General features: G+C 43.0%; 1 protein-coding gene across 6 annotated transcripts in view; it reads right to left on the reverse strand.

Moving 5' to 3' along the window:
• The window catches only part of LOC116793749 (integrator complex subunit 6-like), a 40,600-nt gene extending 23,320 nt beyond the window's left edge, over positions 1–17,280 (reverse strand). For all 6 annotated transcript variants that reach the window (XR_004359582.1, XR_004359581.1, XM_032701817.1 and 3 more), the window contains exons 1-2: positions 17,042–17,280; positions 16,856–16,933 (exon numbers count right to left, since the gene is read on the reverse strand). Coding sequence is in view for 4 of the 6 variants with exons in the window: in XM_032701817.1 (XP_032557708.1) it covers positions 16,856–16,933; positions 17,042–17,152 (189 nt within the window). In the remaining 2 variants the exon portion in view is untranslated. The remainder of the gene's footprint in view (positions 1–16,855; positions 16,934–17,041) is intronic.
• Between the last annotated feature and the right edge of the window lie 9,753 nt (positions 17,281–27,033).

The raw sequence follows: 27,033 nt of genomic DNA on the forward strand, positions 1-27,033 counted from the left end.
TTATGGTTAAACAGCCCTGAAAGCTCAAAGGAACAGCGTTGTTTTATAGATGGATATTTGTCAATAAAACACCAGCAACACTCACACACAACCACAACTTAACAAAATACATCATCTCATCAGCAACTTCCCACATCTGCTCTCAGCCCAAGGCAAAAATAGAGTGCAAACACAGGGTCAGTGTTTTGGAGTAAAAGTGACTTAGTTAACGACCCTTTTTCAGGGTAAAATTGCACCAAACCTCAACAAGATGATTTGTGTTATCCTAGAAACACTTGCCTTAAAACAATTTAAGCAAACAATTACCAAAATATTTTTGTATGAATTCTATGGACTCTGTAGATGTAGGTGAGACTACTCCCTTTTGCTTGGTAAAAACACCCATCAGTGAGTCCAGCTTTTGGGAACAGACAGGCTGGAGTTCAAGAGGTGTTTTCCAGCAAAGACCATTTTAGTTACGTTGTTTCAAAAGCACATGGGGGAACAAAACATTTACAAAGGAAACACTATTCCCAGACTGCAAGTCTTGATTTGAACTCTTAACGAATTTAAGAGTATTCTTTGTAAAATAAACAGTAAGAGTCTTCGCTGATATTTGGAGATTCTGCTGTTTTCCCGTTGTGAAAATGTTTGCTCAGCTTCCAGCTCCTACTGTGTTTGATCTCACTGCAGTGTGGTCAACTGCCTGCAAAATAAAATATGTACCATTTCCCCAGGCACAACCAGGGAAGCTGAAGGCACAAGGAGCAGCTGATCATCACTGGTTTGCTGTCCAAGAAAACTATTTTTCATCTTACAGCTCTCACAGGATCTTTAAAGATAAAGCCAATGAGAGCTGCACCTTTGAAATAAGCAGAGTAAAACTGAAGAACTTCTCATTAAGAGAACAAGGGCAGCAAACATGAGATTTCCTAATTCCATACCCAGCTTTAAATAAAGGTCTGACTAGTTAATGCACTACATTTTCTACCTTATCCTCAAAACAAGATTCTTGAACCAAAAACACCAACATCCATGGCAAGAAATTCTACTTCTGTAAAATGTTCTTTTTCCAGAAAGACTCAAGACCACATATATAATGAAACACATATTTCATGGACAGAAACTCAAGCCCCAAAGAACTCTGTAACATTCTCCTCTCCATATACACAGAAGGATCATTCTGCAAAACAGAGTCAAGTACCTAACCCGGAGCATATGCATAATGAGTTCAACAAAGCACTTTAAAGTGATTAAATAATAATCCTTCCTAAATTCAAAATACTGCCACTAATGCTGTCAGAAAAAAAAGCACTGCTCTTATGTAGCATTGCTTCCATTTCCCAGCAGAAACACTAATGACCAAAAAAACCACCAAAAAACAAACAAACAAAAAAACCCCCACCAACCCAAACCTCACGACCTTAAAGGACCAAACACAAATATATTCTACAAAACTATGTATCCTCTACAGGTCAGTAATCAAGAAGCCAGAACTAAGCATTAGTTATCTTAGTTGTTTATGAACCAATTCTAACATAGAGAGTGGTTTCTCTTAATCTTCAATATTACATTCCTACTTAAGTCACTTTTATGCCCAGAATTTATTAGCAGCAATCTGAGCAGTCTCTGCCTCACCAGTATGTTTCTAACTTCTCCTCTGATGATTTATATGAACAAATAATTTTATCTTCTAAACACATACTAAAAGAGTTTCAAAGACAGCTGAGGAAAAAAAGAAGCACTAAAAGCAGAAATCTCACCCTCTTTGCTTATGCCAAGAACAGGCAAAAATGCAGTGTCATTTGGCTTTCTGGGTTGACAACTGCAAGCTCTGGACACCATCCTACAAACCACCCAAAGATCTGGAAGCAGCACACCACCTTCCAGCTTCTGGCTTTGGCCTTTGCAAGAAAATCACACTGAAAAAAAATAACACACTTAAAAAGTAACATTTTTTTCCGATGACTTAGTTTTCACACAAATCCGTGTCCTGCTCTATTTCATCATACAGCTATGGAAGTATTTCAGCTGCCTCAAGAATCAGGCAAGGTCAAAACAGCTTATTTCTGTAGTAGATAGGCCCAGATTAACAAGAATTCAAACAGCAAGGTGAAAAATCTAGTGAAGAAAAGGAGGTCTTCTTTAGACCAACCAGAGCAAGGACTAACTGAACATCAAAAGGAACAGAGTTGAGAAGCAAAAGAAAATCTCATTCAGAATCAGTATCATAAAAAGACATTCAAAACTTAGAAGAAATAGAAGATTTTAGTTGCAAGAGGCAGGAAGAAGAATCTTAGAAAATGCTGTAGTGGGGAAAAAAACCCAAACCACCACCGTACCTTTATCACGTAAAAAGGAGCAGTATCAGAGCAAAAATAAAACATTATCAAGTTTTGAATATGTGTAACACATAGGTCTTGTAATCTCAGCTACACTGGCTTAACTGTCATGTTTACTGGTTTTACTGTAGTTTTTTTTGGTTGATTCATTGTTGGTTTGTTCTGGTTTTGATTGGTGTTGTTTTTTTATTTTTTCTTTTATTCCTTCCAACTATTTCTTGGCACAGCCTACAGGGGCAGAGCCAAAGGCTGGGCATAAGAGCACAAGAATTCCAGGTCCAAAGAAGTCCCTCCTAATCAGCTCCATGAAGTCCAGGGAGCTGGTGCTTCTGAGCCTGCAAGTCTTCATCTTTAGTGCTTCTACAGCTAATGCCAAAAGACAGACCTGTATAGTTTATTGTTCACTGGATTGCTTTCAGATCTGATTCAAAAACTGCAATGTTACTAAAAATAATCTTCCAAGTAAGAAGACAATTTACAATCTTGCAGGGCAATCACAACAGCCTGTGTTACAGTAAGTACACAATATTTATTTAAACATACAGATTTTTAGAGTTCTGCTAATGTTTCCCTAGAAAGAAGAACTGGATCTCAGATATTACCACTTGTTAGAAGTATTTAAATTTCTCAATAATTCAAGCTATTATTAAATGCACCCATCTTAGGAAAGCAGACTAGTTCAGGATGCCTGTAGCATCCTGGCTTGTCAGTGACCTCCATTTGAAAAAAATAAGGTAAGAAAAAAAATTCAGCTGTTGAAATCTGAAACCACTCCTGCTACGGAATTTTGAAGTGCTGTGGGAAGACAGTGAAACCAGGAGAGCACTTTGTCTTCCAAATCATCACAATGCTTCATTTTTAAGTTACCTTTCTGTTCACTGTTGACTGTGAACATAACTCAAACCTGCTCATGTCGGTGCCACAGCCGAGCAGGCATTTCTTCTGTAGGGTACTGAATTATTCTTTTGGATTCCCTACAATGCAAGGGGCTGCTTCTCAAATGCCAAAGTGTCTTCGGATCTCTTGAACGCAGCTCCAGCATTGCTCAGTGGGATCTGCAATAGGGAATAACCTTCTATGCAGCCCAGAGCTTCCCTGCCTCAGCTTCAGCAACTCTGGAATAGGAATTCTAGCAAACATAGACTATGTTGGTCACCCCAGTTTTCCTACAACAAATCTTAGCAAAGAGGGAGAAGAGTAGAGGTCCTGGTACCATGTGTCCCCCTGCCCCATGAAGGGCAGGGTAAGGCTGCTTGTCAGTACAGAACAGCCAATGCTCACACTACCTCCTCATTTTATTTGATGTTTAGAGATTTACTAGCTAGGAATAGCACACAGGAGAAGAAAGGCATTGACTACACTATAAAACACCACAGACATCTTTATATAACATTTAAAAATTCCTAAAATAATTCAGCATCACACAACCCCTACCTATCACCTACTAATTTCATCCTCACAAATATTTGTCTCTGCAAATGGCACAGAAGGAACAGCAAGAGACACAGACATTGACTCCCCTCCAAATCCTTATGAATGCCATTTTTGAGGCAAAGCAGCTCTCAGGTTCTGTCTGTACCTTTGGCTGCAGGAGAACCTACTCTCATTTCAGCACCTATGCTCTCTAGTTACTTTTATGCAACATACCAGTCCTGTCACAGCACAGCATCAAACAGCCCTTAGCAAAGAACCTCACAAGATCAATTCTTTTCTGTTCTTGGCACAGCAGAGCATCACAGCACCCACCTCTCAGCTATGAGATCAGCATAACTCCAGCACAGAATGATACTGGCACAGAGGCCTGCAATCAGCTCATCACTGGGGCAGTGCTGAACACAGTGAGCCAGCCTGGATCTGAGCTGTAATGTTCTGGGCTTGGAGGACCAGTGCTGGTGCAGGTACAGCAGCAGATCTTACTGGTCTGATGCAAAGCTTGTAGGAAGAGAAGGATTGATGGGACCGAGACAGCTGTGTGCAACTGCTATCACTGTGTTCAGCCCTCCAGCACACAGTCAATCATTTATATTAGTTTTATTACCCACCCTTCCAGTCTCCCCTTGCCTTAAATAAGGTTTTGAAACACCAACAACTTCTACCCCTAGTAAGAAAGCAAAACTCTAGGGCTTGGTGACCAAGCCAGGGAACTCCATCTTTAGCTTTTCACATGGAAGTCTGGTTTTGCAAAGCAGATCAGGAACACAGTTTCAGGGTAAAACTTGGACATGACCCCACTGCAGGCAAAATAGAAACAAGCCCTGGCTGCTCAAACAGGTATACACTGATGTTTAATGAGACCTGCCTAACAAAACCCCACCTTCCCAGTTCTCATCTCATGAGAATTTTAACAGACAGTCAATTCACAGGTTTGAACTACTTCCTCAAGAAGCCCACAGAGCAGTCAAGTACAGTGAAGAGTCTACAAAAGCATCACTTGGTCCTCCTTACAGTAGAGCTGGTGAGCATCAGGTCAGTGTTTTGAGAATAAAGCACTGTGAACAGTAAGCTAAGTGTTTCTTCCTGTCAAGTTATTTCTGCTGGCTTTGTAGGACACTCAAGCTGAAACCTACTGGTCAAGTGCTTCTTTAAATCCCGAGGGCACTTTTTGAAAATTTATTTTTTAAAAACATGTAATTAAGTCAAATAGAAGTTTAATATACCTAAAATGTTTCCAAGAGAACAGAGAAGTATAAACTCCTTTAATACATCTTTAGAAAAAACACGGCTTAAAAAAAAGAAGACACTGGAGTAGATGATTCCTTTAACCCCACATAGCTGATATACTCTGACACCAGATTTTTATCAGAAAGTTGTCACTTTGTGTGCCCTCCATCTCCATACAGTTCCAGGCACCACATTCTTCCCTTTCCTCTGGGACAGACTATGTACCGTGATAACACACTTAGAATCCCTCCTTCCCTCACCCACGCTATTTTTCCATACACAACTGCAACAGCTTTAGTGCAGGGAAGGAGGGATCATGAACCTTCAGGCCTGCAGGCAGTGCACATCAACAGGGCAGATGCCCCTCAGGAGGTCACAGCCAACTCCAGCACAGTCCTGTACAGTCATCTCTCAGTGCCTGGGGAGCATCTTCCAGTTTCATTTCACCTGAAAGCAACCCAGTTCCTGCACTCCAAGGCAGAGCTGCAGTGTGTGAACTGAAGTGCCCAGGGGATCCCCTTCAACTGCACATTTCTAACCTGAACTCTCCTGTAGCTGCTCCAATCAGACTAAATCACTTATAAAGACAGACCGAACTTGCTTGTTTTCTAAAGTACATACTGGTGAATGTGAACAAGATCAAAACTGCATTCTAACACTATATATAAGTGCCAGTTGTTGTTACAGACAATCAGCTACACAGGAAAAGGTTTCATCTTCTATAGAAAAAAACTATTTCTCCAGGAGACCTTAAAAGAAACCCCACACACCTTAAGAAACAAGCTGAGTCAAACCATACCATGTGGTTCACTGTCCTTTCAAGAGGACTTCAACATCAAACAAGATATAGAAATGCTTTTCCTTCAAGTAAGAACAACTCAAATTAATCTTTAAGTACAGTACCCACGCAAAACACTAGCACAGAGGATCTTAAGCTCCAGTTACAAAATGAGTACTGGAGCCCTCTGTTAAGAGAAGTAGTACTTTCTCCTGTAGGAATGTCAAATGCAGATGCCGTATGAACAACTCAAAGCTGGAAACTGTGCTTGGAACCAAGTGATGATAATCAATGCCAAGCAAAAAGAAAAAAGCCTACATTATCTTTTTATTTATTACCGGCTGCTCCTGCTTTAATCCATCCCTGGATTTAGCTTTTTGGTCAACAGTATTTCATGTGTTTTGACAGCTACTCTCACTGCACTTTTTCCTGCACAACGATGAAAGGAAACATGAAGAAAGGAAAGTATAAATACCAAAGAGATCACAGTGTCACCCTGTTCCAAGAAGCATTCTTATTTAAATAAAAGACCACTATCCAGTTTAAAAAGCACCTATTTCTGAGAAACACTCAACAAGCCAGGATGTTTCAATTCAGAGCTGAACCAGACCAAGCTACATTTCACACAACAGCTTAATGGAGAGGGAACACAGAAGTAATCATAGTTTGCAGCCCTAGCACAGTAAGCAAACCAAGAGGCTCCGTGGTCCTGCTCAGCAGCATAGCAGTCATTGCAGAAATACATTATAGATGCATCTTCTCCAAACACTGTTGACAGGGTGACTGCTGAAATGGGGAGGTTTCAATCAAAAATTTCCATCTACTCACAGTGCTTGTTGCTCTTCCAGCCTGTCAAACATGCATTCAACGCCAGTCAGCCCCAGCTCTGTCCTTCTCCCACAGCCAGCAGGGCTGGAAAAGTCTCAAGGAATAAAGGCAACAGCTGAGAGGTCACAGTGTGTGTGCTACCAGCACAAGGGATGCTTCATGGCACATTTTTTGGAATCAGGTACTGATGCTACTCTACCTTTACAGCCCAGAGCTGAAACAAAACAATTAGGATTCATGTTCATTTCAAAAACTGTCACATTCCTCCCTCTTCCTTCCAAAAGCTCACCACAGAACCACTGCAGCACACCAAAGCTTACTCTGAACCTCAAGAAGTTAAATTTAGGAGGGGTAATCTAATCAATAGATGTCCTCAATTCATGTCTGAAATGTTGTCCAACACACCACTGAGGGGAAAAAAAAGGCTTCAGATCATAACTAAATTCATATGCTCACTGAGGGATCACAAATAGAGAAACCTCAACCAGCCAGCCTAACAAATAATGTCAACTTTACCTTCATTCTGATACAGGAAAAAATACATTGGTGGCATCAGGAGCATTATAATGGTCAGATTTGTATCTTAGAGGATGGCAAGGATGGGGTTTTTTAATGCTAGAGTCACCTGGTTCAAAAATAATTACCTGAGCTTCTGGCTCTTTGGATCAGAGGAGGCTCCCCCAAGCCAGGCCTGGCTGGCCCAAGCCTGCAGACTGAGCTCCAGGGCACAAGGATCCCAGTCCATCCCACGGGTCCCACCACGTTCCAGCCCGGGAGCACCATCAGGAGGCCTGGCAGCAGCTAAAGGCACCAAGTGTTCTGCCTCAACAGATGCACATTCTCCCACAAAGCAGAGTTTAACTTTTTTTTTTTTTTTCAATCAGAACTCACTGGCTGTGCTGCTAACACGTTATGAAGACCAGTGCTAATGCATTATTCTCACTTAGAAGCAGAGCATGGCAACACCAGCTTAACCACACTGTAGATCTTTGTTTTCTGTCCAATTAATTGTTCAACAACATCTATCTTATCAAGATGTTTACGTTTTTTAAATACTATTTTACACATCTAAGATTTTTAAAGCATCTCTGAAAACACAGCCTAATCAACAATCACCTTCATCTTTAAAAAACAAAATTAAAGAGTTCTGAACTGTTGATTTTGTAGCCTAGAATACCATTTAATAAATCTAGTGCTGCTTATCCTGAAATTTGCGTAGAAACACAAGGAAAGAATCATAATAACTGGGTACACTGTGAGGTAGTGAGCTAGAAATTTATAGTAACAACAACAATAATAATAATAATAGAAGCAGCTATTTAAAAATAAAACAAAGCTCTTGTTTACTTGTTTGGCAATAAGGAGTTCAAGTTTCACAGATCCTTGTCAATACCAGATCTTACATCAAGACAAATTTTGTCTTTCCAATACTTTGCAGAGTGAATACACACATTAGTACAAGTCTACGGGCAACCACAGATTCTGATCTGCACAATAACAGAGTATCATTACAAAAATGTACTTTTTTCTCTGCATCTTCCTAAACCTCAACCCTAGAACATGCTGCTTACAGCTGAAATTGATTGCTGCATGGGTGTTTTCTAATTATTCTAAAATTGGCCAGAAAAATGCAAAGGAAAAAAATTCCTTTAAATTACTATCTGCTCTACTTTTTGGGGGGACAAAGGGACAAGAGTTACATTATTAAGTAGTACACTATAAGAATAAAGTTTAAGAAAGAAGAAAAAATTCCAAGACTCAACCTACAGGAGTGCATTACTTAAGTAACAATCTGCATTTAAAATTCAGAACAGCAGCAACTGCCCTTTCCATTAATTTTTTTTTTTTTAGCCTTTGTTATTAAATAAAATCAAGGATACAGAGACAGTGAAGAAGAGAATCACTGAAGACTGGAGCCATCCAGAACCTTCTCACAAGGCTCTTGGGAGTCCTACTGCTCCTCCTCCAAAATCCCTCATCTCCAGAACACGAGTCACACAGTACAGAACGTGCCTTTTCCCATTTGATTCCAACAGCCTGAAGTACGAGAACACTGCAGGACACAGCACTAAGTTCTGCCTTTTCTAGAGCACAATAAGCTCAGAACATCACTCCTGCACCACTGCTGTAAGTCACAGTTCTTTCTGACAAGCTGTTTTGAGGAATATGGCAGGGTGAACAGTGTAGAAGTGTCTGCAACCTTAATTACTTTTTTCCACTGTTACAGTGTGAGACACTCAGCATATAACACTATAATAGTTCTCATGAAGCTTAAAAAGAATAAATGCCCATTCTGAAGATATCACAGAAGTACTTTGTGCATATTTTTAGCCACACCACAATGTCAGGTTACAAGGCCTATGCCTTCTTCCATAAATACCAACAAAAATCAAAAAACCCCACCTGTGAAATTTGAGTCACAACTGCACCAAAGGGGAAGAGGCAGATTCTTAAGATTCCACATGGCAGGAACTACCAACTTCACAAAGCACCTTCCTCCTTACAGAACATCTCACTACAAAAACACAACTAGGGAGATCCAACTCAACTGTTTGATTCCACATTTTAAGCTGCTATTTTTAAAATAAAAGTGACCTTTGCACTGAGGATGAGTTAAGCCTCTTAATGCAAACATATCTACTTTTGTCTAGTTTATCCTGTAGTCTTAAGGGCTTACATCTTTGAATGTGTCCAAGCCCAAATAAAGAACCAAATAAAAAGTTGAAAATATACATTGCTATAGTGGCTATGAACAACAGATACTGGTTTCCTTCAAGGCCTCTGGCATCTCATCAACTGTACAGCACAAAACAGCAACCCATTTCAGATGAAAAAGCAAGCTCTGAGTTTGCAGATTCCTGTAGAAACAGGACCAGTTAAAATATTTTCATTAAGATTTAACCTTGCAACATGGACTATCCTTTCAATGAAGACAGGTGAAAGCACAAGTTCAAGTACTTAACTTCAAACTTATAATGATAAAAATGACAGATAAGCAGAGTTCAGTCCATTGTATCTATGTAGTTTTTAATTTCTGAAACGTCCTTCCATTTAAATCAATTCCTTTCAAAAACTTAATCACCATCTTCAAGTTCTTGCATGAACTCCATTTTTTACAAGAGACATCAATTTCTGAACACACAAAACTGTTTCTTTTAGAAGAATGAGTCACTCTGAGTATTACTGCTTTGTTTTTTTAAAAAGCAAAAGGTACATTACTATGCACGAAATTCCTCAGTATAATGCTCTGTCCTGTCACACAGTTCCTGCAAAAGGCTGCTCACTACAACTCACAAACAGGACAAGAAGAAGTAAGACTAGCATGCTTATGTGTGTTTAAAAACAATTTAATATGCTTTACACTACCCAATGTGTTCTCAAGAAAGGGAATATGCTTTTTGAAGGATACACTCTACTGGAAACAATTAAGTATCTTTATAAGCTAAAAGGAGCTACACTGCTTGCTGAAGGGATGCCAGTTGAGAATTCTTAAGATTATAGTAAAACTCATTTTTGGATGCTTTTAGATTCTGAGAGACATGCACTGAAGTTTTGTTTGGATTTTTTTCAGAGAGCACACATCCTTCAGTCAAAGACTTAAGTGATAAAGCAGTTAAATTAAAAGGAACACGTAAAAATTGTTGTGTGGTTATTCTCAAACAGTGTTAAGTGGATTTTGTTTTGTCTTCAAAAAGAACTAGACAACCAGGATTTGCATGAGTGCTCCTTAAACAACTGACTTCTGTTTCTTTTCTTAAATTCACTGTGTTTAGCAGAGGAAGAGCAATTGTTGGCTTTAATCTACCAGTCACTTCTGCTCAAAGACAGCCTTCAGAAAGTACACAAATTCCATGACAAAACCCTAACCAAGCACTGTGGAAGACTGCAGTGGAGGTGTGCACAGTACTGCACAGGCCATGGAAGATGCTGGTGCTCAGAAATAAAAATACTGCTGACCTAAAATGTGCATGGTGGTAAAATAGGAATGGTTCTCTCTGCTAAATAAACACAGAATATAGTCTCCTGAATTAGTTATCAAGAACAGACACTGTGTATGCTGTCTCAGTACTATATTCTGCACTTCTTTACCTCCTTCCAATGCCTGGCTAGTAGATTCACTAAGTTTGTACATTATTTACAGCATATCTGGAGAGAAAGATAGGCCTCTCCCACTGACCTCAGCTTTCTTTCCCCTTTGCATCTCTCTGATACCAGCTTCTATCCTGCCCCTGCAGCTGCTATCTGCCTGCACCGACAATTTTGCCTTCAGAACTCACTACCGGCTTGTAAAGCTCCAACAGTATTTCCAGCTGCTCACATCACCAAGCAGGTCAGACCACCAAGACTTGTGTTTGCCAGAAGTCAGAACTCTCACATATTAAACTGATGTTTTCAGTGTCTCAAGGTTCTTGTAAAAGCTTAAATCAACTTAAGCTTATTCTGTGGATTTGTTACGGTCTAGCTTCCTTGGTATTCCTCTGGCTTTCTTCCCTCACAAAAATTAAAAAACACATAAATGCATTTCCTACCACGTCGGGCAGCATTCCTGCAGATCTGTGCCTCAAACCCAACAGGTTTCACACTTGGGTTTCTCTCTCTCCCTGCAGCTCAGGGTCAGGAGCTCTGATCTAATTTCTTCCAGAAACAGACAAACAGATCTCCCATCTCTCTTCTGCAGCACAGCCTATTCATTTGCCACTGGCCTCTGCAGAGTCAGTGGGAATGGGCTCCATTCCGCACCAACAGAATGCGAAGGCAAAATTAAAAAATGCTGGTAAAAGCCTCTGTGCCACTGAAATAACAGACAGCAAAAGCCAGTCTCCTCAAGTGTGACCTTATGAACTCCCAGTTTTGAAGCACTATTTTAATATCATACATGAACAGGTTATTTACATACAGTAAGTACTCTTTGACAGATTCTTAAAAAAGCCTTCTAAGAATTCCTATTCCAGCCTCTGAAGATACCCCAATCCAACACCAGAATTTCAGGGAAAAAGAAGAGGTTGCTCGGAGTCCATCACGAAGAGCTGCTTCCACAAGGGAGCTCTTTAGCACTGAAACATATGTTCAGGCTAGCGGGGAACAGCAGCGGAACTGGAAGGCATCCTATCCATCAGTCCCAGTTTGCACATCTCAGTGCAGTGTTTCTCACACGCTGTACAAAGCAATTTGAGCTACTTTTTAGACAGCTACGTACATATTTCTCCACTCAAATTCAGGGAGCCTATTTTTGTAGTGCAGTCATAGCTGGCTCTTGAATTCAACATAACACGTAACAGAAGGAGGAAAATACGTATTTCAGAGCATAAGTTCTCTAAGTCCTCTGATTTGTGACCAGATCATTTATGAAGGTCATACTACAGTCTCACAAGAACATAAAACAAAAGCCATATTTCTGTGACCTGATCATGAATAATATTCCTCAAGCCCTGAGGAAAGACCGTATCACCGCCAGCAGCCAGATATCAGTCACAAGGGAACAGGGCAGTCCAGTTAATCAATAACTTCACATAAGGCCACCATTGTGTTTTTGGTCTGGGCCTGAACTAGCCATTTGCAGCCCAAACCCACAAGCAAACCACAAACTGCAGGATGTGAGGTTTCACAAAAATTTAGAATGGAAAAAAATAAATCAAGAGCTAAAACCTTGCTTTCCTTTTCAAAAACTCTTTTTAGGCTGAGATTTTGGCATGAGCTCCGTTTTCAGAGAAATTTAGGTAGATCTTACTGAAACCTCATCACGAGAAAACAGGAAAAGCCTGGGGGGAAAGGGTAGGTGAGAACACTCTTCCCTTCTCCCCATACTTTTACTCTGGCACCATTACTTCAGGAAAAAAAATAAAATCACTTAAGATTCTGTCCATTTACACCATGGCACATGCTTAGGTGTAGAGAAACATGTATATTTGACAGAGGAAAAAAATACAGCTGAGGATGACGAAATTTATGCGACTTCAGAAAAAGTAACTGGGCAAATACCTGGAAAAAGCCAGATAAGACCTTTACAGCTGTACCAATGCACACCATGGGTCTCTGAACCACAGATGGTGGGAGCCTGGGAAGGGCTCTGCAGAGCTGTCAGTAACATGTCTGGCCTGTTCTCACCCTCCTCCCCAGGCATTCCAGATCAGCCACATTGTGCGGGAAGGGATGAGAAGGGTGGGGCTGGCACACAAGGCTTGGAGGTACTGCAACACCAGGTCACACCACGGCTGGGATGGAGCAAGCTCCGAGTTCCAGCAATCCATGAATATATTAATCCACTAATTAAGTCTTAGGACACATCAGGTACTATATTCCTTGAATCAGATAATGCACTTCTCTTATCCCAGAGGCCAAGAACATCAAATACCGTGCCAGCAAAGGCTGTTCTTGAACCCATTTTTCTCGCCCAATTGGATACACATGGGAGAGTAAACTCCCTCACCACCTAAATTTAAGCACTGGTGTTTTAATAGTAATAGACACCTGTTACAAAGGCCCTTTACCACAGATATCATTAGGTTCCCAGTGGTGCCAAAAACCCAAAATCAGATACCCAAAAACCCAAAATCAGATACCCAAATACCAGAACGGACCTGCTCGCTGCCATGCTGTTAACATGCCAACAACCTGACAAGACTCACTTGACAGTATCCTATTACAATTTGAATCTAAAAAACACACTAAAAACATTAGGCTGAACATTCTTACTTCCTGAAATAACATAAAATTTTTCCCTTCTGGTCCATAAAATTACAGTTTGACCCAACACTCAACAGAACTTACAGGTATTTTTCCACTGACCTATACAGGATCACATCGCTTGACAATTACAAGGTTAGTACATTTCATAACATGCTTTTAAAATATTAAATATTTGTCCCTTACTGTAGAGTATTTTAGAATCAAAGTAAGAGTTGTAAATGGCTGCACCATAATTGCTGTCACAAATCACCATCTTATACATTATGTAACAAACAGAAGCAAAACAGCTGACGAGATTCCAAAGGCATCTGCTGTCCGAGTGGGACTAAGATTCCTGCCATCCCCATCTCCCTGTCCCCACCTTCCCAGGAAAGCACCCTGCCTCCTCTTCAGAGAGCTCTGCAGAGCCACACTGCAAACTTGGGAGACTAAATAATCCCATTTTTAAAAACTGGCACAAACATAGAGCTACGAGCAGTCAATTAAACAGGAGCAACAGGTCTTGGAAATTATTTCAAATCCTTTGTACTAAAGACAGTTCCAAGAACATCATCTTACTTCCAGAGATTTTATCAAATAATTCGTGCAATAGCACAATCCTTCCACTTAGCACAATACCACCATATGCATGACGTTTGCTTGAGATATTCTTGTCCATCAAAAGTGACCCAGTGCTGTTGGTTTAAAATACTTTAAGGCTGCAGGTAAACAAATTGTGAAACAAACAAATCCAATGAGTTCATCTCAGCCACCCCTGAGAACTTCACCCACAAGCTGAACTTCTCATAATACCTCTGCCTCCCAGGTGGTCTCAACTCCACCTCCAGATTATTTCCTTCAATTGCTCCACTGGTAAACTATCTGCGAGACTATATAATTTAATTAGTGTAATCATAAAGAAAACAAGAGGATAAAGCAGCCACTAACCAAAACCAGCCGCTGCTGTGCATACTTGGAAAACAAACTCGTAAAACACATTCACTTGCCAAGTTTGTTTTCACCTTCTCTAAATCAAGGGAGATAAAGTACCTAACTGCAGCAGCATGAGCAAAGAAACTCAATTTTATGTCTTTTACAAGCATGTTTTGTAAGACATACAGAATTTGGCCCAGACTAGGAAGTTTTCCTGGCATAACTATGGTTTTTAGAAAACACAACAGAGGGAATATCATAAATACCAGCACAGGTCTTGAGAACATGCCTTTGAAGAGGGAGAGTCATGTTGCTGCTGTGTGGCTTTCTTTGCTTGAGGAACAGACACAGTGACAGCCCAACAACACTCATTTATGCCATGAAGTCTCCATGCAATACTTGAACTGGAGTTGTGATCATAATTACTATAATGAGATATTTATTGGATCTACAGTCTGTTCCTACAAAAGCTACTGATTTTTGAAAAAACATTTTAAAATTATTTCAGGTGTAACTCAAAAACCAGCTAAAGGCAGAAAAACAAAATTCTAAGTGACATTAGCAAGTTACAAGAACCACAATACTTTTTTTCCCTTGGCTATTTACTGTATCTCAAACATGACTGAATGCTATGATGGGTATCACACAGTCCTATTTATTTCAATTACTATTTACTTAAACTGGGAACACAGTCAGATGCTCATTAGCACATTAGAATGTACACAGATGCTCATTAAACACAAGGATTTTCCTCAGCAAATCTGAGTATAGATGTGGTAATAACCTGTACCATTACCACACAGACTTCCAGCAGAAAAGTCATCTTCTTTTATTAAATCACCAGTATGCTTGCTATCACTGTAGGGAGAAGGTTCATTCATCAAACCTAAGATATACCTGTAAAACACTTGACACAAAACTAGGAGACAAAAACCCCAAACTCAAAAAATCTAGAGTTAACACTAGCATAGCAAAGATTTGGGGTTTGAATCCAGCCACAAACATGGATGGGGAGAAGGGTGTGTGCATTACGTCTAAAAAACGCCTCTTCTAGGCAGATGGTCTTTGGACAGTAGGTTTCTGTAACTCAAGGATGGTTTCAATTCACAGAAATTACTTCCACACTTTCTTCTGAGGAAACGAAAGGTGCAGTACCAAACAATAAATACTGACTCACTCTATCACTTCTGTCACTTCAGACAGCTGTATAAATTTATTACTCATGAAAGGATGCAAAATTCATAGCTTGTGATAATTACATTTCCTCATTATCAAAGATATGAATAAGACAGCATCACTGAGCACTTATTTTTACAACTTCTCAAGCAGTTCTAGCTGGGGGATCTAGAGAGTGTCTTCCTTTCCTCCCTGGGATGACTAGCAGTGTACTTTTACATCAACCTCCCTGGCCTTCATAGAATGGCTCTACTGGTCAACAGTTAGGATAACTACTGTATTAGTCATGGCAAATACAGTTCTAATCCAGGACTATTTAGGAGGATTCTAAAACTCCCATAGCGATGCTTTCTGTGACATGCTTTATCTAGATATTTTAAGTCAAACATTTCTATCAGCAAGTTCCAGCCTACAGTGTAAGGTTCACAGTGCGATTTTTTTTTTTTTTCACTCTTGCCACAACCTCGTGGTGCAGCCGACACGATGAACTGCATGGCACTACCTGCCTCAACCTGGAGGAAGGAGAAAACAGGGATGAGAGGAGCTTGGTCTAAAGAAAGCTCAGAGGGACCTCATCGCTCTCTACAACTACCCGAGAAGAGTTTGTAGTGAGGTGGGTTCAACCGTGCCTGCAGTGAGAGGATTAGCCAAAATGACCTCAGACCGAGGCAGGGGAGATTCAGATTAGATACTAGAAAAAAACATTTTGTCACTGTTTGGGCACTCAGGCATTGTAATAGGCTGCCCAGGGAGGTGGTGGAGTCACCACCCCTGGAGGTGTTTAAGAGGCGTCTGGATCTGGTGCTGGGTGATGTGGTTGGGTGGGTTGGGGGGTTACAGTGCCGGGCTGACGGTTGGACTGGATGGTCTTAAAGGTCTCTTCCAACCTGGACGATTTTGTCTCCACGTCCAGCTCACCACAGCCCTGCACGGAGCGGTGATTACGAGCACCTTACACAGTACCGGTGCGGGTCACCGTGCTCAGCAGGAGGAATGGGGGGACACGGGACCCCAACACCGCGGCTTCTTCTTGCCTCGCAGAGGCGGAAAACAGGCGCGGGCGCTCCGTCCCACACCCACAGCCCCTGTCCCCCTGCCCGGCGGGGATCCGCAGCCGTGAGGGGGCCGCTGCCCCGGCGCTGCTCTTCGGGATCGGGCAGTACCCGCCGCCCCCACTGCCCCCCGCCCGCGTGTCCCGGGGGTGTCGGGGCCGAGCGGGGCCGGATCCCGGCGCGGCCCCGCCGGAGCCACCGCCCCGCGGTGGGCGGAGCGCGGCCGCCCCTCGCTGCGCCGGGGCGGTGAATCACGGCCCGCCCGTCTCCTCCCCCCCCCTCCTCCATCTCAGCAGCGCCCTCAGCCTCTCTCCTCCATACAAAAGCAAAATGTCCGCCATCTTCACAGGCTGCTGCTGCCGCCGCCGGGCCGGACGGGGCCGCGCCACGCCAAGGGCGGCCCCCGCGGCGGGACCGGGGCGGCCGGGGGGGGTCATTACCTTGATGCAGTAGGGCGGCTCGTCGAAGGTAACCAGCATGTACCTGTCGCCGCGGCTGGCCGGGTCGCGGGCCCGCAGCTGCGGAGAGAGCGGAGAGAAGCGGCCGTGAGCGCGGCGAAGGTGCGGGGAAGGGGGGGGGAAGCGAGCGGGGCGGCGGCTCCCCCCGGGGCGGCGCCGCGCACTCACCTTCATGAAGATCTCCACGGCGCCCTTGGCGATGTCCAGGTAGCTGGTGCCCAGGTACGCCCGCTGGTTCATGGAGGCGGACGTGTCTATGAGGAAGAGGAGGATCGGCATGGTCCAGGCAGAGCCCCGGCCGGCGGGCTCCCTGCGGAGGAGGCGCGGCGCTCGCCCGCCGCTCGCTCGGCTCTGGCGGCGCTGCCCGAGCTCGCCCGGACTCAACTTCTCTTCCCTGAGCCTCCACCAGCACCATGTGACCAGCGCGCACGCCATTGGCTGGCAATTATACCTGCATTTGCATATTCATGGCGGCGCGCGCGCTCGCGCGAGGGACGGAGAGGGAGGGGGGAGCAGGGGGGGGGAAGGAGGGCGTGAGGGCGGGCGCGCGCGCGCCGCACCTGTCACACACGCGCACACACCGCCCCTCTGCGGGGTCCCCCGCCCCGCGCCCCAGGGGCCACGCGGCCCCTCCCGGGCGGGTCCCGCGTGCCCCCCGTTACCCCGCCGGTAACCGCGGCGGAGTCACCTCCCCACCGCCGCCCCGCACCGCCCCGCGCAGCCCTCGGGGGCTGGGGGAGCCCCGCGGGGCTGAGGGGAGCAGACGGGAGACGCGCGCTGGCCCCCGGGGAGCCGAGCGAAGCAGCTCAGCTGCACGCCCGGTGACATAATCGCCTTCCCCGTTCCTGGTCTACACAGGTTTCACTTAAAGCACTAAATCCTCAGCCCTCCACGTGCGGTGCTTTCGTAGGCAGGTAACTGCTGTCTATTCTCACTGCTCGGAACTGGGTGTCACACAGGGGCAGGGCACCTCAGTGTACCGAGATCGAGACAGGATGGCAACAAATTAATTGTGGCAAAACTGAGGATACCTAAACCCTGCATTATTTCCAAACACTCAGGTGAAAAATAATTTTAAAAAAGTCTGTCTGAAATAAGGGATGACAGAAACAGATTGGAAAAGACCTCTGAGATCGTCAAGTCCAACCTGTGAGCCAACACCACCATGTGAACTAGATCATGGCATCAAGCACCATGTCCAGTCTTTCCTTAAGCACCTCCAGGGATGGTGTCTCCATCACTTCCCTGGGCAGCCCATCCCAATGTCAAATCATCCTTTCTGTGAAGAAATTCTTTCTAATGTCCATCCTCAACCTCCCCTGGCACAGGTTAAGACTATGTCCCCTTGTCCTATCACTGGTTGCTTGGGAGAAAAGCCCGACTCCCACCTGGCTACAACCCCCTGTCAGGGAGTTGTAGGGAGGGATAAAGTCCCTCCTGAGCCTCCTCCTCAAGGTCTCCTGCTCCGAGGAAGCAAATGGCAGCCCCAGCCCTCGAGCGGGTGGCACTGGATGGCCCCGACAGCACCAGCAACAGTAACTGGATAAGGGGAAGGAAACTCAAGAAATATTTAGCACTATGTCTGCTCGTGAGTGCTTGTTTGCTTCCAGGAGCGAATCCAAAACACACAAAAGCAGCACTGTCAACATGAATCTTACTTTAAAATAATAAACTGATAATACCTTCCAACCTATCTTTTTCCGCATATCTTTTTGCCGTTCATTTGAGCAGTGGGCAGGGTCAGTTTCGGTTCTCACTCTGGTTTGTGAAGCACTGGACAGTACTGTTGTTTCACAACACCACAGGTGAATTCTAACATCCCCATTACAAAGCATTACGAAATATGAATGTTTGTAAACATACCATTATGCGTCTTGATCAAAATAATCAGAGATCTAAACTCATTTAATTCATCCGTTTTGTCACCAAAAAAAGCCCAACACCTGAATACAGGACAGTAAAGTCTCCATATTGGCTTTAGAAAGAAGTTTATCTTTTCAAAAACATTCTGCAAATATTTTTCATAAAAACATAATCACATTATTTAATTCAATTGAACCAAAAGTGGATAAAGTAATAGCTGAAAAGCAGCAGCTCATCTTGAAAATAAATCCTGCCAAACTTGGAGACTCCATTCCGTTATCCAGCCCCTCTCCATAAGCTGCATATGTGCGAGTGCAGTGGTGATCAAGGTTTCTGAATTTTAACAATCATAGCAGAAATGCCAGGAGGGATAAACAGATAAATATTTTTAAGCAAGTGATTAGTGCACATGAATGGAGCCAGACTGAAACAAATGCGATTTGAATCTCTATAGATAAGATAAAAATGCAGATACTGTGGTTTTGTACAGCTCCATGTTACTCTGGAAAGACAACTCCTGGATAGGAATGGATTTGCAAAGGCCTGAATGGAAACTGAACTATTGGTAGAAGATGCCAGCTGCCACCGCCAGGTCCCAGCACTGGGAACTCAATGAGGCCACCTATGCATTGCTCTCACGTCAACCTGATGAGATCAGAGACTCCCTTCTGCCTCCAGCTGACCTCAGCCAATTCCAGCTGGCAACCCAGAGGCCCCGTGTCCTGCAGCCTCCTCGAGTCAGGCTGTATGAAATGCTAAACAATTACAAGTTCATACCATCACCATTTTCTTTTTTTTTTTTCATTCCAGACTGCCAGATATCTAAAAGCCACTTCTTTCCCATCCAAACACAGTATTTAAAGGTCAAGATGAAACTCTTGTTTCCTGTTTCAGAAGCTGACCTTTCCAAGGGCAGCAGCAGGCAAGGTTCACACACTGTCCCTCTTTCTCTGTTGAGGATTTTGGCTTTTGGATCCTGCTCCTGCTGGACACCACAAGAGCTGAAATCTAGCAATCTTCTGGGCACAATGCAAGACATATATTTAGTTCAATGAGACACTTTTTGTTCCTGAAAATAACAGATACCATGGTTGCTAACGTGCATGAATGCAGTTAGAGTGGCTCTTTATTGCTCCTTCATAGAGTTTGTGTTTGCAGTGCTGACTACCTGGCAGATGTGGTGGCAGGCATTTGTCACCTCTATAAAGTTTAAACTTTTCTTGGGTTTTAATTGAAATTACACTCATCTACATTTCTTCAACTGCAATAGTTACAGAAATTGTCTCTATGGGGAAATTAATCGCAACAGCTACGGCAGATTAAGCTCTCCTATAATTAAATATTTTGAAATAGTTGCTGTGTGGATATTCTATCCCACAGTAAAAAGGAACATAATTCTGGGGTAATAATTCCAGTCAATTTTTGGCTGGATCCGTGGTATTTTTCCCTGTTGTGCTGATAAAATATTATATTTCTGTTCCTTGTCGTAACACAGTTTAACATCTAAGCTGTTGCCTCTAACAGGATTTTAGCTCTAACAGTCTTCATTTCTTAACACTTTTATATTGCTTCATTTGTTCCTTTTTCTCACCTAGCTGCTTTCTGCCCTGAACAAGTAATACACCTGTGAGACAGTGGCCATGCTGCTTTAGGCACTGAAGATGCTCAGCTTTGGCACTGATCAGCCACCTGAATTTGCGGCACGCTTGATACGTTAGTCAGAAATTATCTACTTAAAATCTTGGATCAACAGCTAAACCCTTCAAACCTCCCTCTGCTGCTGTGGCTCCCTATCTTGGTCGTGTAATACAGCTGCCCTGATGACTTACCTGCTTAATTTAAAAGGCTTCAAGCCAGAGCAGAAATGATCACTGCTAAATCGCTACAAAAATACGGATTAATCCATGCTGTGAGCTGGGGAGGTATGATCCCTGTAACACAAAAAAGGGGCTGCTGCCAGAGCTAAGGGACTTGTTTGGCACTACACAAGGTGCAATTTTCGGTGCCACAGTGGGAATTCAGAAGGCTTTAGTTCTTAGCCAGCCACAGATCTATGCTATCCCTTTCAGAAAAGGGAAATTCCCCGTTTACTTAAAGAATTTGTGTGCAGCTGGACTCTAGTATGAAAGGTAAGAAATTGTACTAAATAACAACTCCTTCACAGTTATATTCAAGATGGCAGAAGCTGAGCAAATTCAAGTCCTTCGGTATGGTGTGCTGTGTCAGAGCTAAATATTCTCACCCATCAGCAGTTAGCTGCTCTTAAGCCAGACACTAGAAAAGGCCAGGCTGCTTCTGCCAGTGTGTCACACAGCCCCTTCTGGAAAAACAAAACAGAAAAAAAACCCAACCCAACAAACAAAACACCCAAGCCAGTATTTTCCAGGATATTGCTCAGCAGCACCTTCTTTTTTTTTTTCCCCTCTTTTATGACAACATTACAAACTTCCACGAAATTATGACTCACCCTTGAAGATTTCTGCCCCTTTCACTCACTCCATCTCCTTTCTGAAACTCAAGAGATTGGGAACCTGATCCAAAACTTGCCTCTCCACCGCCTTTCAGGAGTCTGAGTTTGCTGTTTGAAGGACAGTAATGGAAGCTGAGGAGCAAACCCTGCATTACTGTGGGCCATCAGACTTTTAAGTCTCCTGTGGAGATGTGCACCTGAATTTCTTTGCACAGGTTTCAGCAAATTCAGGAATACCATTTTCAGCTAAAGTATAAGGAACAGACTACAGATACATCCCCTGACTGCAGCATGTTTTCTGCTGATTTATTGACTGTGCATAAATACTACACTATAACTGTCATATTTAACCACAAAGAGAGAAAGCTGTATGCTCAGGAAAATAATCCGAGGCAACTCTGAGGTTTCTCATCTGTCTTCCACGCACTCCAGAAAAAGCAGCCACTTAGCCAAGGGGCATAGTCCAGCCATCCTGGTTTCCCCCCCTCTGCCCCAGATGTGTGTTAACCCCTTGCTGTGCACAGTTCAGAGCACCTTTCCTCTTCCTGCAAGGTTTTTATGCAATCCCAGCTAACGCTGCCCACGGTCCAAAGGTGAAAGCCAGATCACCACAGCCTACGTAACAGCAGGCACATTTTCATTTCCATTTTGCTTTAAAGACCTATGAGAAGGGGTTGAGGAAGTGATTGGTTGCCTAAGATGGGGGACTGTTTTGCAATAATAGTAGATAAGCAAAATTCTGACAAAACATCTCTGAGGAGACATAAAGTGATTCCACGAAGCAGCACTTTGAACAGCAAAGCAAGCTGGAACAGATTTCCAGGCAGGCAAGGCTTTCCATATGAGAATAGGTTTCAAAGTCCAAGAGTCTCTCCAGAGAAGAAAAAACATTCGGAATAAAACTTTGAAAAACATTCTGGCTACTGAAAAAGAAACTGAAACCCTCTTGGTAAATTTAGCAGACCGAAGAATTGAGTTACTCTAAACCTGAAGACAAGAAAAAGAAATTAAAACTGTACACATACCTATGCAGGGAGATACAGAACTGAAAATGTGTGCTTCAGATAAGTGCATCTTTGTGATGAAACAGCAAATAATATCAGATTAAAGGGGTGGATGCCCCAGCCCCAAGCCCCCATATGCCCTTCCAAGTTCTTCCCACATAAAGATTTCTCATCTGTCTTCATAAATGCTGGGAGACAGCAGAGCTTGTTCTGGGGGGTAAGAGAAAGGAAAGGGAGAGGGATTTGTGGCCGAGAGAGGAGCCTTACACCAGGCAGTCACAGCCACTGGAAGGAGGGGCTCTCAGGCCAGGGATGCTCTGACCTGAAGGTGCATTTGAATTGACAGCCAGCCAAGAACTCCGTGAAATTCCCCATTACTTCCTTTTACTGGTCTTATGCTAAGTGTTGCTAAGCTGTACCTGGGAATCAGGCCAAATCAGCTTGGGATCTTTGGATGAAAAGCATTAAAAAAAAATAAAAAACCAGAGTATTACCCACGTGGAAAGCAACAATATGAATTAAATGGATGTGCAAAGTAGCAGGATTTGGATTTTATTATATTCTACAAGGTAAAATATAAAGACAGACTAAAAAATTGCCACTTCAGGGGAAAACTACATCCTTCTGCCTGGGTTTCTGTGAGGAAGAGTCATAAAAGCAGTGTATCATTACCAGAACTGAAACCCGAGAATACACATTTTTAAATAGACTGGAGCCAACAGGGACTGGTTAGGAGAGTCATTTTCCTGGGCTAGGCTACACAGATTTGTGCCACTGAGTGAGAAGTTCACACTGCTTCATCTATTCCCTATCAACATTTATTTTTTGACAGAATACTCACGTGGGCTGGGGACCTGCTCTGAACTGACAGGATTCATCATAAAGAAAAAGCCACATTTGGCTGTTTCATTTCTGGACACTGTTATGATTTTTTACTATATATGTGGCCTGCCTGCAACAGAAATTCTCCCTTACAGAGTTCAAAGTATCTCCCACAGAGAAAGTTTATCTAACCTGACTGTGCTCTCCACATCCTGCTTGTGCCTGATCCAAAGCGGTCCAGGCCCTGCTGGAATCCTGAGGGAGCCTCAGCCCTCCAATTTCAGCTCTGCAGGTCACTTCTCACCTCTCAGCATTATTTCACTGCACTGGGAACACCCACTGGCATAGCACCTTGTGCGTCCCACAAAAAAAAAAATTAGGGACAGTCTCCTAAATATTGAGGGACAACACTCCATGGAATGTTAACTCTGTGCTGAGGACACCTAAAATAACTTACTGGTCCCAAACCAGAAATGTGATGTATTATTTAAGGATGAATATTAACATTTCCAACATGTCCATAACAGATCATCATCATCATCTTATTGAAACTGAACACTTCCATGGCATGAGTATATTTATCATTATTCAGTTCCCAAAAACAACCCTTAGCTACCACAGAAAACTCTGTGCAATAAAAGCATTATATTTTACCATAAACAGTTTTCACAAAATATTTTTTTTCCTCCCAAAGGAATCCCATATTTAATCCTAAAGACTATTTGTCATCAAAGACTGTCAAAAGAACAGACAGAATTATTCACTTGGAACACTAGCTTTGGTGCCATGTGAGCACTTGCTGGCTCTGTTATAAACCTTCACCAGCATCTTCCTGGCCTTCCTACCTTGGTTTCATCAGCTGCACAAGTGCTTATTTTGTTGGTTTCACTATTTTTTCAAAACCATTTAAAACTGTGCCAGGCCCTCTCTGCAGAGATGAGAGGAATCAGTCCTGCCCTGCAGTTCTCACAAGCTAATTTCAGCCATGATCTAATGAGTGGGTGGTAACAAGGCAGAAAGGCAGGACAGGAGGAAAAGACCCGAGCAGCAGTGGTGAGGTTGGCAGGAAACTCAGCAAAAAGCAAGTGCACATGAGAATAAAACAAAGATCTTTTTATTCTTTAATATTTTTTTTTTTTTTTAGATAAATAATGAGGAAGAGGAAGTGAAGACTCATCTCCTGAGGTATCTGGGAGATGTTTGGAAGAAACAAGTTTCCAGGAAGACCTTAGGCAGGGACACAACCCCATCTTGTGAGAGCAGCTCTCTGTGTGGTGGCATGGAAAGAGGAGATGGCAGGAGCAGACAGCACAGTGCTGCAGCATTGCCAGCAGCACAGAGCAGATGGGAAATCCAAAGAACTGAGACTCAACAGCAAGCAAGAAATAGGTGAGCAGAGTCTTGAAGAGTCAGCTCGAATGCGACGAGGCAGGACAAAAAGGCACGGGGTGGAAGAGCTGTGTGATTTTGCCAGACAAAGGGCAGAAAGGTGTTCCCTGCAGATGCTCGTGCCTGGATCTGAAGACATTTGCATTTGCCTCTCTCACATGGGGTATTTATGCCAGATAGGAACATATAAATATAAAATTAAAATGTGGTCTCTCTTTTACTTCTCTGTCTCTTAAGATTTAGGCACAATAGAAGGTATTGTGCTTATTTTGGACTAAGTAGAATAAAAAAACCCTGCTCTCTGTGTTCCTGTTAATGCTGCAGACCTTGCTCAGTACAGACTGAATTATTGAACTTCCTGATCTCTCAGGTCCCAGTTTTGTCACTTCCTTACACTGACTCAATTTTTGTGTATTAAATTTGAAGGTTTGTTGGCAGCAAAGAAGAACTTCAAATGCAGATGCTTCTTCTGTTTACTTGCTGCATGCTCTTACCTAGTTTTGGGTACGAACACAACCTCAGACCAGAGGGGGTTACAGGAACAAAGTTTCCTCTTCAGAAGCCTTTGGCAATTTCCAAGAGCCAAAAGGTAATTATTTTGGCACAAAGAAGCACAAAAAAAACTTTTAACTATGGCATTCCTGTATAGGGTTTTCTTGACACTTTCATCTGAGAGGAAAAAGAAGAGAGGAGTAATAAAAAGCCCACTTTTTTTTTTTTTTTTTGAGATACAGGACAGCAGTTTCACTACAAGAAGAACTTAAATGGACAAAGGCTCTTCAAGTTGGAAAAAAAAGGTGACTGCAGAGAGAAATCTTGGCAGTGTGTAAAATGCTGAAAGGAGAAGGTAAATGCAGAATAATTGTTCACTTTTGCTTGCAGTACAAAAGCTGAGGGGGCATCCAACAAAGGCATTTAGCAGCAGGTTTAAAACAAACACACCCAAAATGAAGTACTCTTTCCTTCCGTCCATAATTACCTTGTGGCAGTCAGTGCCTCAGGAGGTTGTGGAGACTGAAAATGGATTTTTAAAGGCATTAAAAAAATTCATGTGGGACAGTGTGATCAACAGCAAATAAACACCGTAGCTTTGGTGAAACTTTGGGGTTTTCAAACCCTTACCCAGCAGATCCCAAAGCTGGGAGGAGGCACCAAGTCAAGATGATTCTGTACGTGGCCTTTTTCTCCCTCACTAAACATCTGCTGCTGGCTGTTCCTGGAAACAGTGTGGCAGTTCCTGTTCAGTGCTGAGCCACGAGCCGGAGTGTTGCACATCAGTAATGAGCAGCAAACGGTTCTCTGCATTCTCCTGCCCAGCTCTATCTTCCAGCAGACTTCCTGTGAGGGCAGGAGATGCTTCTGGCAGAGCTTTGCAATTCAACCCTCCCCCCTCCTTTTCCCCAGAGCAACCACACTTATAATTGTGCAGAGAAAGAATATTGCATTAGCTAGTGAAGTGCAAATTTCAGGTTAAACCAAGGCAGATTTCAGCCCTATCTTTTGGGATTTAATTGTAGCTTTTATCTCATATTTAAAGGCTAGAAAATGCAGCTGCCTCCATTATTGGCCAAAAAGCTTGTCAGTCCCAAATAATTATTTGGTACTTTCTACAAAAAAAGAAAGGCAAGGCAACCAAACAACTGTTCTCCATAGCCAAGTAAAAGTAACAATTTACCTCAGACAGCAAGGAAAAACAAACAAAGAGAAAACCCAGAAACTCCACCCTGAAGTCACTCCATTTAATTTTTAAAAAATAGTAACTACAATAAAAGATTTTATACACAACGTTCATATAAAGGACAAGAATTTCCAATTATGATTATGCCCACTCTTTTATTAAAAAAAACCCACAAGGCTGTAATAATGCCAATTCTCTTCCAAACATTTCCAAACTTCAACTACTCCCTATTCAGCCAAACTCATTGTGTTTGCAAGGAAAATCCAACCAAACTGGGAGTTTGTGCCAGCTGTTTCCCATGTCACAACATGCTCATTCATCACCCCAACACTTCTCCAGCCTTGTACAACATACTTTCCATGGCACCACCAAGCCAGGGACAGGCAGCTTGTCTCTTACCCCCCCTTCTCCCCCATTCCATCTCCCCGTGCAATCTCCCTTTTTATCCCAACACACACATCCAGCTCCCTTGTTTTATCGTCCAGCAGAAATGCAGAAAAGAAAGAGAGGATAAAGCAGCAGAGAAGGGGGAAGAGAAAAGGACATGGTGGGTGATTGGTGCTGGCCACAACCTTACATATATACAAGAAATGAAACAGAATTAAAAATTCCAGAGGGAAGACCACAAAAGCCTAGTGACAGGCTAGCAAGTGAAAATGTGTGGTAAGGTACTAGTTACTCAAGGTTTCCACAGCACTTGTATTCTCAGCTTTGGAGCACAATAAAACAAAAAATATGAGGCAAGTGGTACACTTACACTAAGGCAGGGGGGTCCTGAGTTGTTCAGCACCCCTGCTAATGTGGGTCTCCTGGGGAGAGAGTCACTGAGACTGGACTGTGTCCTTCAAGACTTTCTCAGTGTAATGCCTTGGAGTTTCCTACTGAGAGCTCACAGCCCCTTTGCCCTTCTCCAGTTGCTCAGGTCTTCTCAGCA

Source organism: Chiroxiphia lanceolata, chromosome 14 (assembly GCF_009829145.1).
Source record: "Chiroxiphia lanceolata isolate bChiLan1 chromosome 14, bChiLan1.pri, whole genome shotgun sequence".
In the NCBI taxonomy this organism is placed as follows: domain Eukaryota; kingdom Metazoa; phylum Chordata; class Aves; order Passeriformes; family Pipridae; genus Chiroxiphia; species Chiroxiphia lanceolata.